This window comes from Emydura macquarii, unplaced genomic scaffold (genome assembly GCF_026122565.2).
Source record: "Emydura macquarii macquarii isolate MOO-44397 ecotype Brisbane River unplaced genomic scaffold, CSIRO-AGI_Emac_v2 contig_295, whole genome shotgun sequence".
NCBI lineage: Eukaryota > Metazoa > Chordata > Testudines > Chelidae > Emydura > Emydura macquarii.
In genome coordinates, this window is record NW_027130432.1 from 9,463,458 (window position 1) to 9,480,304 (window position 16,847).

General features: G+C 40.5%; 1 protein-coding gene across 1 annotated transcript; it reads left to right on the plus strand.

Annotated features, from left to right (window-relative positions):
* The first annotated feature begins 10,232 nt into the window (after positions 1-10,232).
* Positions 10,233-15,212, plus strand: TMEM30B (transmembrane protein 30B). Its single transcript, XM_067551758.1, has one exon. It carries the CDS (start codon positions 10,282-10,284, stop codon positions 11,338-11,340), a length of 1,059 nt encoding a protein of 352 aa, XP_067407859.1. The 5' UTR covers positions 10,233-10,281; the 3' UTR covers positions 11,341-15,212.
* The last annotated feature ends 1,635 nt before the right edge of the window (positions 15,213-16,847 follow it).

Sequence of the window (16,847 nt, forward strand, 5' to 3'; positions counted from 1 at the left end):
TGTCCAGTTCTGGGCATCACACTTTGGAAAGATGTGGACAAATTGGAGAAAATCCAGTGAAGAGCAACAAAAAATTATTAAAAGTCTAGAAAACATGACCTATGAGGAAAGATTGAAAAAACTGGATATGTTTAGTGTGGAGAAGAGAAGACTGGGGGGAGACATGATAACTGTCTTCAGTACATAAAAGGTTGTTATAAAGAGGAGAGTGATAAATTGTTCTTATCCACTGAGAACAGAACAAGAAGTAATGTGCTTAAATGGCAGCAGAGGAGATTTAGGTTAGACACTAGAAAAAACCTGCTAACTGTAAGGATAGTTAAACACTGGAACAAATTACATAGGGAGGTTGTGGAATCTCCATGATTGGAGATTTTTACAAACTGGTTAGACAAACACCTCTCAGGGATGGTCTAAATAATACTTTGTCCCGCTTCAATTGGAGACTGGACTAGATGATCTATTGAGGTCCCTGCCAGTCCTACATTTCTAGGATTCCATGTGCTATATACAGAGAATAGCAAAATATTCAAAATGTCCTTTGTTGATACTATCGTGCTTATAGTTTTCAGCTTACGTGATGCAGTACCAGCCAAACTATTAAAACTTAATTTTTGTCCTGTGTTTGGTATGACTAAATCATAGTCCTACTGGCCAGTTCCTAGAACCAAGCTTAGGTCAGACTTAACCCCTCCAAGGCTAGTTTGTCACTACTGTTGTAAATTCTGATTCATGAAAATAATTATTAATATCTTACATTTATATAGTGCCATTCATCCTGAAGGATTCTAAAATGCTTTACAATCTCTCACACAAAATATTAGACTCTATATATTGAATAAAGAAAGAGAAGAATTATTTAGGGTTACCCAAAGGAATGTCAGTAGTAATGGGAGAAAATTAAGAAAAGTAAAATTTAGCCTGGATACCAGGAAAAACTTTCTGATAGTAAGATCTCTCTAGGAATTCATAATATAATGGACAAGAAAGGGCAATTAAATATTTTCAGTGTTTAATTCAGTGTCTTTTCAGTGTCTATGCACAGACTTCACTTCGCCTCTTTATTGCTCTTTTGCAATGGTTTTGGGGTCATATAAATACCTAGATACATAAATAACAGTGAAGTGCAATTAACTCAGGGTGAAACACTGGCTATTTATCAGAGCATAGCAACACTGCACTATGGTCAAGGACAGGAAACGAAGACTACAGGGCCAAATGAATCCCTAATGGAAATCCATTAACTAATTTAGGCTACATGCAAGGAGAAATTCTTCAGAGACTTCAGATAGTAAACAGAGAGTTAATTTTGGTGAGGAGAAGAAGAGGGAAGGCCATTACATAAATACTGATGGAACTCGTTTTTTAATAAACAAATAAATACATCACATCATGGATAGAGTTGGGGATGGAATTGGCCATGTGTGTCTGACTGTAGTTGCAGGGACAAATCTAAATAGGCAGCATGTATAATTACTCATATTGAGATTTATCCAGAATACTAGAGCTAATACCCCAATTCTTACATGAGATGCCAGAGGATCTTTAAAGACCACAGTGATCAGACATTACATTTCATGCAAAAGACAGAAACTCAACAACCCGTAATGCCACTACGTTTCCAAGAGATAAAAACAACAGGAAAAAAGGAAAATATTTAAATTTTGAAAAATGATTTGTCCTAGTCCCATCAAATAAAGGACCATAAAGAAACAAAAATTTGCTTTTTCAGTGCCAATTTACTTATCTGCCCCATTCACTGTCTAGAAATCATCTTAGCTGGGTTGTGTGTACAAAACACATTAAGAAGAAAATAATCCAAATACATAGCTAGCTGGTCTTAAATCATCCTTATGTTCTGATGTGTCTCGATAGGAGCAGTATTCAAGGAGGACCAAAAAGTAACAGAGAGAGCATGTGAGCAATAACATGAATAATAAGAAAAAGTGACGCAGAGTATCGGATGGCAAGGCTTTATGTGCAGAGACATGCAAGTGACCCAAATACCACAGCCTTTGATGTATTGATGTTCAGTAAGCACCTGTGAGAAGTGCAGCAGTGATCACATGAGGTCTTCTTTCAAGTGTCAATCTGGTTATTCCAGTTGAGTATTTGAACTTGACTGGCTTTGATGAAGAGTTAGGGCCTCATTTGCTGTTGTCTTGCCCATTGTGGAGTAACTTGTACCTGTGTAAAATAGGTGTAAAATGCTATTATTCTCATTTGATGCCAGGCAGTGGAGATTACTGTATGGGAATTTAATAGGCATTGTATATTTATATATTTAACAGGTATTGTAATTCAGATGTATAAATTTCTGTCCTCAGTTATATCCACATGACCATATTAATTTAAATGACTGGATACGAGCTGGGCACAAAAATACACATGAAGTGTTGTTTTAAATGTCTAATGCAGAATTCTGATGTCCATTTAGGTCATCCACATTTGAACTAAGGCTTCCCATTTATTTTTCAAGGAAAGCATTTCCTCATTCCCAACAAATACCCACACACTGTGGTGTTAGAAAATAGACTTGGCTTGTCATCCTATCACTAATTGAATGACTAAACAAAAGCCTCCTGGCTCCTGGCCTTTAGGCAGTTTCTGGAAATGACAGTGCTGAACAACTCTAATAATTAATAACATCATAAATTATTTATTAGATGCTTCACCTAGCTTTTTAAAACTATGAATCTTCTTCATACACAGCACCCAACACATAATTTGAATAACCCTGAATAAATACAGTGAACTCCTCCTAGACAACTGGAGGCTGAAGGTGGTCTCATTACAATTTCTACAGCATACAACACCATGAAAGATGCTTTAAAGAACAAATAACCCCTCTCCCACAGTCCCTGCTCCCAAGAGCTTGCTATGTAGTTTTAGGTGCGAGAAAAGTAACAAACAGTGGCAGAGAGTGAGGAAGGACAAAATCACCAGGTTACACAGCTATGGCATATGCACAGCTAAATGGCTTCCAATAAAATTTACTTTTATTAATGGCAAAAATGACACAGTGAGTTAGATTATGCCTGGCCCTTATGTGAATGTGCAGTGTGCGTGTGAGGGAGATGCTACAGGAAGACTTCCCACCCTTGCCTGGCCTGTGTAAGCCCCAGGCAAAATTCCAGCCCATGTGTTCAAGAGAACATAGCAGCTGCATCCTCTTCAGTCATCTGGGATTGCAGGGCATCACAAAAAGGGTTGGGAGGAGGCCAGGCCATAACTGCACTCCCAGCAAAACTGGCTGGCCAGGACAGAAGGGAGTAGTCTGCACCCTATAAAAATGTGTAGTACAAGCAGCGACACTGCCTCTATGTTCACCACCTAGGGTATTGCAGTTCAGCAATGCCCTTCACTACGGTCTGTGCCTAAAACTAGCCTTATATCACTTGGAAACTATTTCTCCCTCAGGGAAGAGGGGTGGGATGTCAAAGCACAGATTACTTAAAATGAACTAGTCATTGAACTAAACTACTTGCATACACTGAAATGAAGAAAATACTCTCTGCACTCACTGCTGAAAAGGCTTCCAGAGATAGAGAGTGAAATTTCTCTTGAACACTATCAGAGAAGAAGTGAATGACCAGTATTGGTCTACTACATTCATGGTACAAAAATTCTTGGAAAATAGGAAATTATACCATTTCCAAGTAGATGTACAATAACTCCAAAATCCTCTGTAAAGGCTTTTATTTAATACAGTATGGAGATGTCAGTAGAGACTCCAATATTTAAGTTGCATTGGTGAGCAGGGATGTAAGAGGAAGTGGGATTGGTGGTAGGAGCTAGGGAAAAATGGTGCTTGAGCTTCAAGGGGCCAATTTGAGAAGAAGATGAGAGAAGAGTAACTCTGCTTTATCCAACCAACGATTAGTTCTATTAAGAAACCAATTGGGAGTTGAAAAAAGCAGAAAAGACTCTTCCAATCTATGAATAAAAACTAGGTGTGAAAGGATGAACTCCGAGTTCTAAAAACTTGAAGGATGTGGTGACCAAAATCAATCAGTTCAATTTACTAACTACAGATAATACTGCCTCTGTTTAATAAAACAGTTGATTTTAAATGCAAAATAAGTTTTGATAATTTTTTTCTTATGTATCCAGAACATTTAAGGCAGTTTTCTCTAAAGAAAAACAATTTTAAAATGCTGTTTTGTGCATTTGAATTGAATTTTAATAATCATCCAAGTAATGCTTGACACAAATCACAAGTAAAAAAATATCATCTAGAAAATAAAAAATGTAACATTCACCATTTTCTAATACAATAAAAATGTAAAAAGTAAGAATCTGAGTAAATGTAAGATATGCTATATATTTGCTTAAATAAATGTGTACAGACAGTGTATCTTTTTGATTAGCAAAATGAAGCAACACATTTAGTGTAAAGGCTATATTTTGTTGCAAATCAACATGTATTAACTGAAAATATTAAAATAACTGAAAAGTACAAATGCATAACAAAATAAAAATTGATTATTTAAATCAAGGCTCCTTGCTTGCTGATTTAAATCATGATTAAAATTAGTGATTTAAACCAATCTACCGTAGCAGGTTCTATTCCTAGTTCTGCCTCTGACCAGCTGTGTGACCATGAGCAAGTCACTTCTCTTCTTTGTGACCTCATTTCCCAATTGTAAGCCTTCTGGGACAGCTTTCTCACTATGTGTATGTGTAGCACGTAGCCCATAGGGGGCCTGATCTTGGCAGGGGTCTATAGGCATTACTGTAACATAAATAATAATTAATAATTTGTGTTTTGTATTTCTACTTTCACCCTCTCCTTTCTTTCTCTTCTTTTCCTCATTGTTTCTTTCCCTTTCCCACCACCCTCTCTCATTTCCTCGCCTTCTGTTTCTCCTCCGCTCCAGTGCCCTTGTCTCTTTGATTCTCCATCCCAGGCCTCTTTACCTTCTCTTTCATTTTCTTTCACACTCAGTCTCTCTCTCTTCTCTCCTTTCCTGTTACTTTGTCTATCAAATGCCTCCTCAGGAAGCCCTGCTGGATTTTTTATTTCTTCTGCACCTTGAAGCAGAGGCATAGCCAGAATTTATTTTTTGGCAGGGCCTGTGTTGACACAGGTGGGCATAAGCCTTGTGTCACAAGTGAAACAGAGGCTGATAAAAACATGGGATTAATTGATTAAAATCTGATTGGGTGGGCCTGCTTTCAAAGTGGGTGGACCATAGCCCACCTGTAGCTGCGTCACTGCCTTGAAGCCCCCATCCCTGCTTTTATAATTTTTTTTAAGAATGAGGCAGAAATGTATGTGGGGTTTGAGCTTTAGGTGCACAAAAAGGCATCTGAACACAGCAAATTGCTTTTGGCTTCCTTTTTTAAATGTTTGTAAAGTGGAACCCACTTGTAGAGCATTTGCTGATATGAAAATGGAGTGAAACTCCAGTGAAATATACTGTGGCACTTAAGGACTTGCACTCCTCTTATACTGAAGCTGCTCTCAGCTTATAATGAATTTACACTTCATTAGAATCAAGTTTCGTTGAACTAAGTCTCTGGGAATTTAGCAATTGGTACCTAACAGACAGGCGTTAAATGCAGCATTCCAAGGAGATCATCACTTCCTCTGCTGCTCTGCAGAAAAGATACAATTACATGGGACAAACAGGAAGGACGATTCACCTTGCTCTATCAGTCTTCCTACTGCTCCTGCTTGCTACTAGCTTGGCTTTCCAGTATCCTCTCCCATCCACAGTTGCAACTGCCCTCTGTAGGAGACACAAACAAGACTCCACACCTGCAAAACTTTCATTGTGGCTAACAGGCATTTTGTATGAGTAAGGTGAGAAAATATTGGCCCAAAGACAGCAGTATCTTTTCCCAGGCAAGTCCCCTTTCATTTTGGCAAAGCTCTACTTAAAAAGAAATTCAGCCTTGTGGAGAGAGCAGCATAAGGGTTATGCAGCATTGCAACTTTATCTTGAGTCATGCAAAACTTGGTGAGTTTTTTAAAGCTACAGGTACTGGAATCAGGAGATTTCATGAGAATCTCAGCTTTCATTTAGAGGAAAAAAAAGTAAATTTCTAGCTCTCATGATTGCAGGGAACAGCCTGCAAATGTGAAGCATGAACATATATTTAAAGGCTCAGATACCAGAATGTACCTAAAAAGTACTTTTTTTTTTTTTTTTTTACAATCTCATGATTTTTAAACCAATCTCAGGATTGTTTGGGGGCCTGATTTTTTAATGTTTGGGGTTGGCAATACCACCTGTAAGTGGGATGTAAGTGGTAATAATACCTATGACTTATATAGCACTTTTCAACAGTAGAACTCAAAGGACTTTACAAAGGAGAGTATGCTTATCCCCATTTTACAAATGGGGAAACTGAGCACTTAGAGGAGAAGTGACTTGCCCCAAGTTATCGACAGGGCAGTGGCAAGCCAGGAATAGAATCCAGGTCCTGAATCTCAGTCCTCTATCTACTAAGTCATACTGCTTCTCTTATTCCTTATGGTAGCTCTTTGCAGAGCAGTAAATTTCATGGATTTTAGCTGAAAACACAACACATTTATAAGAGAGTTCTATCCTGTAATTCAAAAATAGCCAAACTATGTATTTTTAATACTGTACACCACTCCTATAAACAGTAAATATTGCAATTGTTTTTCCAGGTTAAGTCTTTGTAGTCTAGCTTTCATCCCAGACTGACTTTTACCACCCAGTTATAGCTCCTTAAACATAGAGATCAGTAGCGAAAACACAGACAGACTTTTAACTACAGAACTGAACTGGGCTCTTATAATAATGCCTTTCAAACATACACAAATTCTCCTTTTAAAAAGAACAACTACTTGAATGGGAGAAAGAGGAAGTCACAGGATCTGAACTTTGCCCTGCTATTTTGTTAGGAGGAAGTAACAATGGAAAGCAAGAACTGCTATTTTATGTAGTGTGTCCTTTTAAATACCTTCTTTGTACTGTAAGGTTAATCAATATGGGAAAACACAGGGGTTTACCTATGCCTGGAAATGACACACACATAGACATACCCACCACTTCTCCTTTGTGCAGAAATTTTGGTGATAAACTATGGAAAAAAGAACAAAGATCTTTAGAAATCGTACAAGTGACTTGGTGCCCTTTGATACAGCAAAACGCATCTGAAACAGCTTCTAGCACTCACCAGGATATGTGAACCCAGTACTCACTAGTACATTTAGGGCCCATAATGTGCGTGAGGGGGCAATTGGCATCATATATTGATCAGAGTGTGTGACTGCGGTAGCTGGAAATCTTTTACAGTGAAGTAGTCTGGGAGATGTTTTAAATGTTTTTTTTTATTTGACAATCAGCGTCCCTAATTTGGTTTTATTCTGAAAGGGGTAAGCTTAATGTCAGAAATGTAACAGAGTCACTGTCATGGCTGAATGCGTGTTTCTTGGCAAAAGATCTACGGTTTTTTTATTACCGGAAGAAAGAACACAGAGCAAGGGACCACGAGAGCAAATGGGAAGAACTGTGTCAGAAGTAAATCAGAGAGGATGTCAGGTGTGTGTGTGTTTTGTTGCTTCTCTGAAGCTTTGTCTACAGCAGGGAATTTTTACAAAAAAAATCCCAGTGTTGAAAACACAGGTGTAGATGGGACTTAATGTAGATGGCTCTCTGGAATTAATGACAGGGTGCTGAAAAAGGCTGCTGGATTCAGAAAGCTGTCTATACTAGAGTTCCCACCTTTGCAAATGCTGGGGTCACAATCAAATGCAGTGTAGTAATAGCTTGAAAGAGAAAGTGTAGATGTAACAGCAACAGGAGCTAAACTGCCTATGTACTCTCTTTCAGCAAAAAAAAAAAAAGTCATAGACCTTTTATTTAATGAACATGTGCCAGTACGTGGTAGCCCATCAGTAAACATATTGCAAGGTCACAAACGGGAGTTTCGTAGCTACCTAATTCTTGTATACACAACAATTACATCTGTGTCATGGGATCCAGGAACTATCTAGTTGTCCTCAACCCAGTTCAAAAAATGGTAAAGAGATCCGACTTTAATTGTGTTACTTATATTCAAGATTTTAGTCTTTTATCATTGGACATACTATCATGGGCAGCAAACTATCAGTTTCCCCAGTGGGCATGTCAGTGACCATCTTAACCTTTCTAATAGACATTAAGTCACACTGCCAGCTGCTGCATTTAGGCACCATGAATATTGCCAGCTGCTACATCCACCCATTCAATGCACTCTAAACAACTACCAGATGCCATGATCACACCTTCAGTGGATAACAGATATGTGAATTACTTGCACATATGTCCTTAAGAGTATTTGGTGCTTCTAAGCTGCACCCACATGCTTGAAAAGACATTAGGCAAGCTACTAATGATGAGGTGTTAGCAAGGATTTGTCCAAGCTTTACATCCTTATAGAACATAGTTAAGGTTCCAACTGTACTATAAGTTGGAAATGCTTTGTTACCTTGTCCTTTGATTTGATGGTAATTAAAATGTTTGACTGTAACTGGTGAGTCCCAGAAGTTAGTTGTATGAAGCTGGGAGTGCTGACATCTAATTTGTTTAAACCTTTTCCCCCTCAGCATGGAAAAACATTCCTAGCTGTGAAAAAGTGAATATCCTGCTATGTGGGAATGTATTTCTATTAAACATGTTTTTTTCACCCTGAACAGCCATGATTGCAGACAGAGAATGAAACATTTATTTTGTATACAATAACATCACTGAAACAAAAGCTCCCTTAGTAAAAAATTGGGCTATTTTTCCAGATTTGGAAACTAGTAGTAGCAGTATCATTTTTCTAATGTCAGACATGCCTCATATATTCCTGATTGAATTTTGGTAATTTTAGATAGAAACATTAGGCATGTTTGTAATTAACATAAAGCATACAATGCCTTTGACATCGTTAGCTGTTAAAGTGTTAAAATACTGGAATTGTGTTTGTCAGGTTTCCTTACTTAGCTGTTTGTGGAATTCCCCTTAACTGTTTGCAATATGAGCAGTGTGTTCTCAGAGAGTAGTGCCTAAACCTGAATAACAACGTTTTTTGAGCCTTGCATAGTCAGCCCTGGATAATCAATATTTGTGTTTGAAATACTTAAATATTAAGGAAACAGGCTGTGCTATGTTTGCAAATACTGAGCCAGGCTGTCCTACCATGCTGTGCTGGTGTGTGTGTAGATTCTTGGCTCGCCTATTTATAGTCAGTTTGTTATAAGCAGTGTGTGTGTATGCATAGATACTATGCTGAGCTGACCAGATGCCATGCTGGGTGTATAATATATGCATGTGTGTATATTGTGCTAGGCTGTGTTGCATGTGTGTAGCTTCTGTATTAGGCTGTTTATATATGCTGTGTGTGTTTTAGATGCTTTGCTAGCTATGTGTAGATGCTGCACTATGAATGTGTGTATCCGCAGATCTCTGTATGTGTGTATATACACTGCAGGACTGCACGTGTGTGTACAAATGGTTGGCTGGGCTGGTCAGGGGTAGTGCTGGACTCTCCCCTGGGTTATATGGGCCCTGCTCTGGGGACGGCTGCTGAAGAGACGAGTTCTCCCCTATACACTCTATACTATCCGGGACCCTGTCGGGTGAGGGGGGCTATTCGAGAGCTGTGCTTATCTGTATAGGACCCTGCCCAAGGGAATGATGCCAAAGAGCTGGGCTGTACAGGACACTGCTCCATGGTGGGGTGGGTGGTGCCAGATGCCAGGCTCTCCCCAGGGATATTTAGGGCCCTACTTGGGAGGGAGGGCAATGCTAGGGAGCTGGGTCTTCCCCAGAACTGTATGGGGCCTGGTGGGGTGGGGAACAGTGCCAGGGCATAGGCTTCCCCCCAGGGCTGCATAGGGCCTTGCCTTGTGGGTGCCAGGGAATGGGACTTTCCCCTAGGTTGTATGCCACCCTGCCCGGGGGGCAAAGCCAGAGATCCAGGCTCTCCCTAGGGCTCTATGGGGCCCTAGGGGGGTGGAGTGGTACGGGGCCAGGGAACAGGGGTCTCCACAGCGTTGCATGTGGCCCTGTCCAGTGAGGGGCAGGCCATGACAGGAACGGGGGCTCTCCCCAGGGCTGCGTGGGGCCCTGCTCGGCTGGGACGGTGATGCCCGGGAGCCGGGCTGCGTGGATCCCTTCCCCGGGCGGGGCCAAATGCGGGCTTCTCCCGGCACTGCGGCGGGCGGCGCCGCCCCGCACCTGGCCGCAGCTGCAGGCGGGCCCGGGCTCGACCTGAGGCGGGGCGGAGGGAGGCCCGCGGCGCAGGTGAGCTGCGCTTCACTGGAGCACGGGGACCATGGCCGCCGCCTCGCCCAGCGCCGGGCCGGCCGCGCAGAACAAGCCGGACAACACGGCCTTCACGCAGCAGCGCCTCCCGGCCTGGCAGCCGCTGCTGTCGGCGGGCATCGCGCTGCCGCTCTTCTTCTGCGTCGGCCTGGCCTGCTTGGCCCTGGGGCTGGGGCTGTACTTCTCCTCGGCCACCATCCGCGAGTGGGAGCTCGACTACACCGGGGCGCCGGGCGGCGGCCACAACTGCTCCCGCTGCGCCAATGCCAGCCTGGCCGGGGCCGGGAGCTGCACCTGCTCGTTGCACTTCGAGCTGCCCGAGCACTTCCCGGGGCCCGTGTGCTTCTACTACGAGCTCTCCAACTATTACCAGAACAACCGGCGCTACGGCGTCTCCCGCGACGACCTGCAGCTCAGCGGGGACGCCTGGGGGCTGAGCAACCCAGCTCAGGAGTGCAGTCCCTTCCGCACGGACCGCCAGGGCAGGCCCATCGCCCCCTGCGGGGCCATCGCCAACAGCCTCTTCAATGACACCTTCGCCCTCTACCACCTGGCCAACGGCACCATCTCCCCAGTGCCCCTGGACAACAGAGGCATCTCCTGGTGGACCGACTCCAACATCAAGTTCAGCAACCCCGAGCTCATAAATGGCAGCCTGAATGCCACCTTCAGTGGCACAGTCAAGCCTCCCAACTGGCCCCATGCCGCCTACCTGCTGGACGCTGGCAACCTCAACAACACAGGCTTCATCAACGAGGACTTCATTGTGTGGATGCGCACTGCTGCCCTGCCCACCTTCCGCAAGCTCTACCGCCGCGTGCGCCAGGACAACTTCTCCTCTGGTCTGCCCCAAGGCTCCTACATCCTCAACGTCACCTACAACTACCCTGTTCTCTCCTTCCAGGGCACCAAGAAGGTCATCTTCAGCACTGTTTCCTGGATGGGTGGCAAGAACCCCTTTCTGGGCATTGCTTACCTGGTCTTTGGCTCCGCCTGCATCCTCACTGGCTTTGTCATGCTGGCTGTGCATGTCAAGTACCAGCAACAAAACCAGATGGATGTGGAATAGAGAGAAATGGAGTTCAAATGCTGCCAAACTTTGGAGGAAGTTGAGCTCCAGATCCAAACTTTGCTACTAGCATTCAGGCCTTATCCTTCTTTTTCACTGGTATAATTCTGATCTTAATGAGTTTATTGTCAACTCTGACCTGTGTAAGTGAGAGAAGAATTGGGCCTTCTGTCTCTGTAATGGGCTGAATGATAACCCTCTTTTCTTTGCCACAATACTATGGGAGAGTTCAAATCTGGTTAAAATTTTACAGCTCCACCTTATCCAGACTGATTAGAGCATCTGATTAGAGTATATATCTGTGCACCTAAAGGATCACTGTCAAATTTTTTTTTGCCTAACAATTATCAATGTTTCTAATGACACCTCAGACTTTTTTTAAGACTGCAAGAATTTTGAACTGTCTTGCTTCCTACACTATTTTCCTTTGTCTGGTTTAACTTCTGTATTTTCCTAACCTTTGTCTAGCTATAGAAGTGAAGTGTGCTAGTCTCTGTTTATTGATAGGCATATTCAAGTCACTGTGCATTAGCCCAATGGCTTGCTGTTTGGACTGCATACTCTGCAATGGATTGGCTTTAAAAATCTAACAGTATCATTTAATAGTCTTAACATTTCCTTTAGGTCTGAGGTTTTTTACAGAACTTGTATTTGAGGTCTAATTTACTGGTGCCCTTTTCTTTAAGCCACTAAAAGGGACATATGACAATATTTTAACAAGACCAAAGATCAATAAGAGACAGTTTTCACATTGATGAGCTCCACCGTATTGCTTGAGCCCAAGGTGTAAAACACTTCCATAAAGAAGCATCACTCTGCTGGTGGTTGATTTGCAGTTGGTAAATGTTTGGGGCTAACAGTCCAGGTATCAATTGTTTTAATTGCAAGAATACTTTTTTATTTAATTTTGAAGAGTAGGGGTTATACTAGTGCTTCACCGAAATGGAAAAAATTGAACTGGAGCTGTCCAAAAGGATAAACTTTAAAGGTTGATATTAATTCTTTAGTGACAAACTATTATGTGAGATACCAGCGGTCAGTGGTAACAGTGATCCAAAAGCCATTTCTCTTCCTTATTTTCTTCACTTAAGGTAGCTGCAGAGGGAGAGAGAGTAGCCCCTCCTTTCTATACAAGTGCTTTTACCTATCAGCATCTTCTGACTAGTTGTTGGTGCAGTCCACTTATTTTCACTTAACAAGCACCTATGGCAAAAAGCTCATTTCATTCTTTGCTATAGATTTATCTTCCATTAAAAAGGGTGGGAGAGTCTTACTTTTTCCATATGTTTTTTTTCTAAAGGATATTGATAACTAAAATAATTTTGAGATGAGAAGCACTTTGTATATGGCAATAAAAATCAGTCATCCAATTTGTTTATCCAATATGTATAACATATAAAATAACTTCATAATATTTTCAACCAAAACATGCCTAATCATGTGTCCAAAAATAGTGACCTCAGCTAATAGAATGACTAAACAAGGAGAATAGTCTGAGTACTCATATATATATATTCCTGAATGTTTATATTTGTTTCAGTTCTGTGAGGGTTGGTTTTGTTTTTTTTCAACCTCTTAAAGAGTTGAGTTGATGACAAGTTAACTCCCATGGTTCCCACCACTTTATCACTTGATAGCGGTTGCTTATGAGAGGTACTCTGGTTAGCTCTGATTAGGACTCCTTGTTAGATGTTTGAATGTCTGTGGCATGTAGACGATCTCTAATTCACAATGTAACTACTCCTGTTGTCACATCTATGTATGTTAGAAGTCTCTGGGCAAGTGTGGAGCCTTTTTTTTTTTTTTTTTTTTTTTTTTATTTTTTCAATTTTTGTTAATGATACTTCAGAAACATTTCTTCAAACTGATTTATAAATGCAGGCTTATTACTGCTTCAGAAGCAGTGTCTTTTATACCAGTGCTGTGAACTAAAGAGTTCCATACATGTCAGTTGAAACTTGAAAAGTCATGTAAAGCCTTAACCAAATTGTTCTTAGTTATTTGAAAATGCTTTGAAGTAACACAAGTAATTGTCTGTCTGAGAAATGACTTTGCAAATTAAATGAATTTTTTTTCTAAGTGTAACTGGCTGTGGAGAATGCTGCAAGAGCAAGAAAAGGCCTTGATATAATAGATAGAAAAATTCTGCTCTGTTCACCCCATGCAAATACCACTGAGGTTGCAAAGGTGTAAATGAGGGCAGAACTTGCCCTTTCTGTTGTTAGCAATTATTCTTGTTAGCTGTTCTGTTGAAAAATATATTTGCCCTGCAGTCTGTGCATTCAGACTATTTCTCAGATGAACGTATGTAGGATGCGTATGTACGTAACTTCATACTTACTTTATACTAACTGTTAGGAATCTAAGCTGTCTGTCTGGATTGTGAAACAAGTGCATCATCCCACAAATCAGTAAATGCTGCTGGTTCTGCTAGTATCTCTTTCAAACTTAATAACTGATGTGATTCTGCTGAAAGCCAACTTTGAGTGGAAAGGGCAGGGCTTTTTGTGGAAAGAACGGTTAACTGCTTAAACCTGCTGTAGTCCATACACCTTCCAAAAAAACATTCACGAAGTGCAGGCCAGCTGAGCAAACCTGCCTGAAAAGTGGTGACTAGATTGTGGATGCAGATAAAATGGAGAAAGACTTCATTGTAAACTGAAAGCATGATTACCCTGGTGTGCATAACTCCATTAAATCCATGGAGTTACACCAGAGCAGAACCAACATAAGTTAGAGGAGAATCAGAACCCTGCTGATTTATGAGAAGCTGTTCTGCATAATTTTCAGTAACTTACTCATCCATATTTTGCTTCATCTGTATAGAAGACTTCCTCACTAAAAGCGTGTGTAGTGTTTATGCATATATTTCTATATTTTCCCAGCATTTTAAGTGCAGAGAGAATAAAGACTTTCATTTTCCATTACCAACTGATGAATCCCTTTAGTCTAAAGAAACTGGGAGTGACCTTACTTTCCCCGTCTCCCTAATCCATTTTGATAATTTTATAATTAATAGAGTAATCAGGTAAACCACTCATTCCCCTATGAAGGCATAATTAAGAGTTTGGTAATGTAAATGAATATTGAATTACCTTTTAGAAAGAACCCCATTCACTTTGTAAACTTTTTTAAGTTTATGGGGTGAGTGTCTATAATTTTATTCATGGAATGCTTGGGGGCAGTCAAGATCCCAATGAAACCAGGATTACTCTTTTATGTGGCAGCCAGCAGGTGAATTTGTAAAGAATCCTTGTTGACAGTTTCATTGGGTGGTGGGTGAAGGGTTTTGATGAAAGCTCGTCACTAACATTTATGATACACAATAAAAGGACAATTAAACAATGCTTAACATATACCTCAGAATCCCATAAGGCTTTTCTTCTGTAGTAATGACAACAATTTTATATTCACTTAAAAAGCTATTCATACTGGTAAGTCAAAAAGACAAAGCCTTTCAAAGTGGTAACAGCCTGGATGAACTTTAGTTCTTATTGGTATTCTGTTAGAAATTTAGTAGCCTTATTTTTTGCACCTGTAATTTTATGAGCAAAAGTAACTGCAGCAACTGTTTGTCATTTATGCACTTACCTGATTGCCCTAGAATATTGAGTAATTGCAGGTGCAAAATTGTGCACACAGTTATTTTGCGAGTGCAAAAAAGATAATCTGGGTTTTTAAAACAACTGATTTTTAAAAATGTGACAATGTCAGTTTTGTTAATCTCAAATTTGTGTTGATCGCACTGACTGGGATGGGTTTTTCAGCACAGCAATAACTCAGTTTGTTTTTTAAAATATCTTAATTAAAAATTCAAAACAAATGTTATTTGTAGAGTGTTTCAAAGTCTTGCATTAAAACAAGAATATTTTCTTTTTGTCTTTTTAAATTCTGCAGTAAAATATTCATTCTGGTTAGTGGGATAATTCAGCACATGTCTGGGATTAATTCAACTTTATTTTGAAGTTCACTTTAAAGGGTCCACTGTCAAAATAACTCCTTTTGCTTGCAATACTGTAAAATTGAAAATCTAGCTATGCTGTTTATTCTCTACTTCAAGGTTTGGATAGGTTAGCTAGTAATTCAAAGTAATTCATTAAATGTTGCATAGATGAATCGGAATTAATGTTCAGAAGTTCAGGGCTCAAAGGCCATAGAGGATTCCTGAACTATATGTGGTAATCTGAACCTCATCCCTGCCACCAACCACACACTTCCTGTACAGTCTCTTATCTCTGCCTGCCTTTGAGGCTTCCAAGCTACAATATCAATGTCACCTCAAACTCCACATGTCTAAAACGGAATTTTTCCATCCATCCCTCTCCTTACTCAGCTTCTTTCACTACCCTTCCTCCATTTTCCCCCACATACTCATACATGTTTCTGGCAAGTCTTGTGACTTCCTCAATGAAATCTGTCAAATCTTTCCTCTGTACTGCCTTGCTCATCCTGTCTCGGTTATTGGAACCTCCTCTGCAGCCTCTCCCCTCCAGTCTATTCAGAGCGCTGATTCTGTGATCATCTTTTGTCCCTGCGTCTGACTGCACTATGATCTTCAATTCCTCTCACTGCAGAAATCTGCTTGCTATTGCATTCCTGCACACATCTGCTACTATGTTCTTCCCTCAACTTCTCTAATTTGCTATTACAGGTGCATTTGCGAAGTAAAGGCCTAATCAAAAGTCCAAAAATCTTTGCATTGAGTCCAATGGCTTTTTGGTTAAGGTCCACCATGAACAAACGTAATCACACAACTGCTGTTAATGTTACCTTGTAAGTATGTTCAGGTACATGAACTTGTTTCAACACATAGAGTTTAATTGTGGAGTGATGTCATTTTGAAGTAAAATGGAGAAAAATAAAACTCTACTTAAAATGGGCTGTTGCCTGGAATGAAAACCTGTTTTGTTGCCTGGCAGGAAGAGGAAAGATTGTCATCAATGATCAGTATCATATTGGTGTGAAAGGACAGAAGAATATTAATGTTTTAAACACATGTATCCCTGGAAGATGTCCTTCAAAGACACAGAGTTCACTTAGAATCCTGGAGTAGGTATACAAGACGTGTATTGGGTGGATCAGGATCTACACTTCGGAAAACGTTTTCAGTATTCAGTAGTGAACGATTTTCTGAAGTGACTATTAAAAGAATTCTTCCCCCCGGGAAAGCCAGTCAAGACAGCTACATCTCTGCTTAATTTAAGATAACTTACCCACTTTTAAAAAACATTTTTGTTTATCTTCCAGTATAAAAAGTTACGTAGTAAATAACAATATCTATGGCAGGATAATGCAGTAAGCATCTTAGTGCTAAAACTGTGTTCCTCGTTACAGAGATGAATCTGGTCACATGTTAGTAGAAGGAAAAAAATGTACGCAATGACAACAGCCATGAACCAGGATAGTTGCTGTCTGAAATACGTCAGAATAAATTTGGGAAGATATGTTTGAACTACGTGCAGTTCCAGCAATCTGTAACTATTGGCTAGTGTTACACATCTTCTGGA

Bases quoted from the DNA above. Each gene is read 5' to 3' on its own strand.
- TMEM30B (XM_067551758.1), top strand. From the start codon at position 10,282: ATGGCCGCCGCCTCGCCCAGCGCCGGGCCGGCCGCGCAGAACAAGCCG.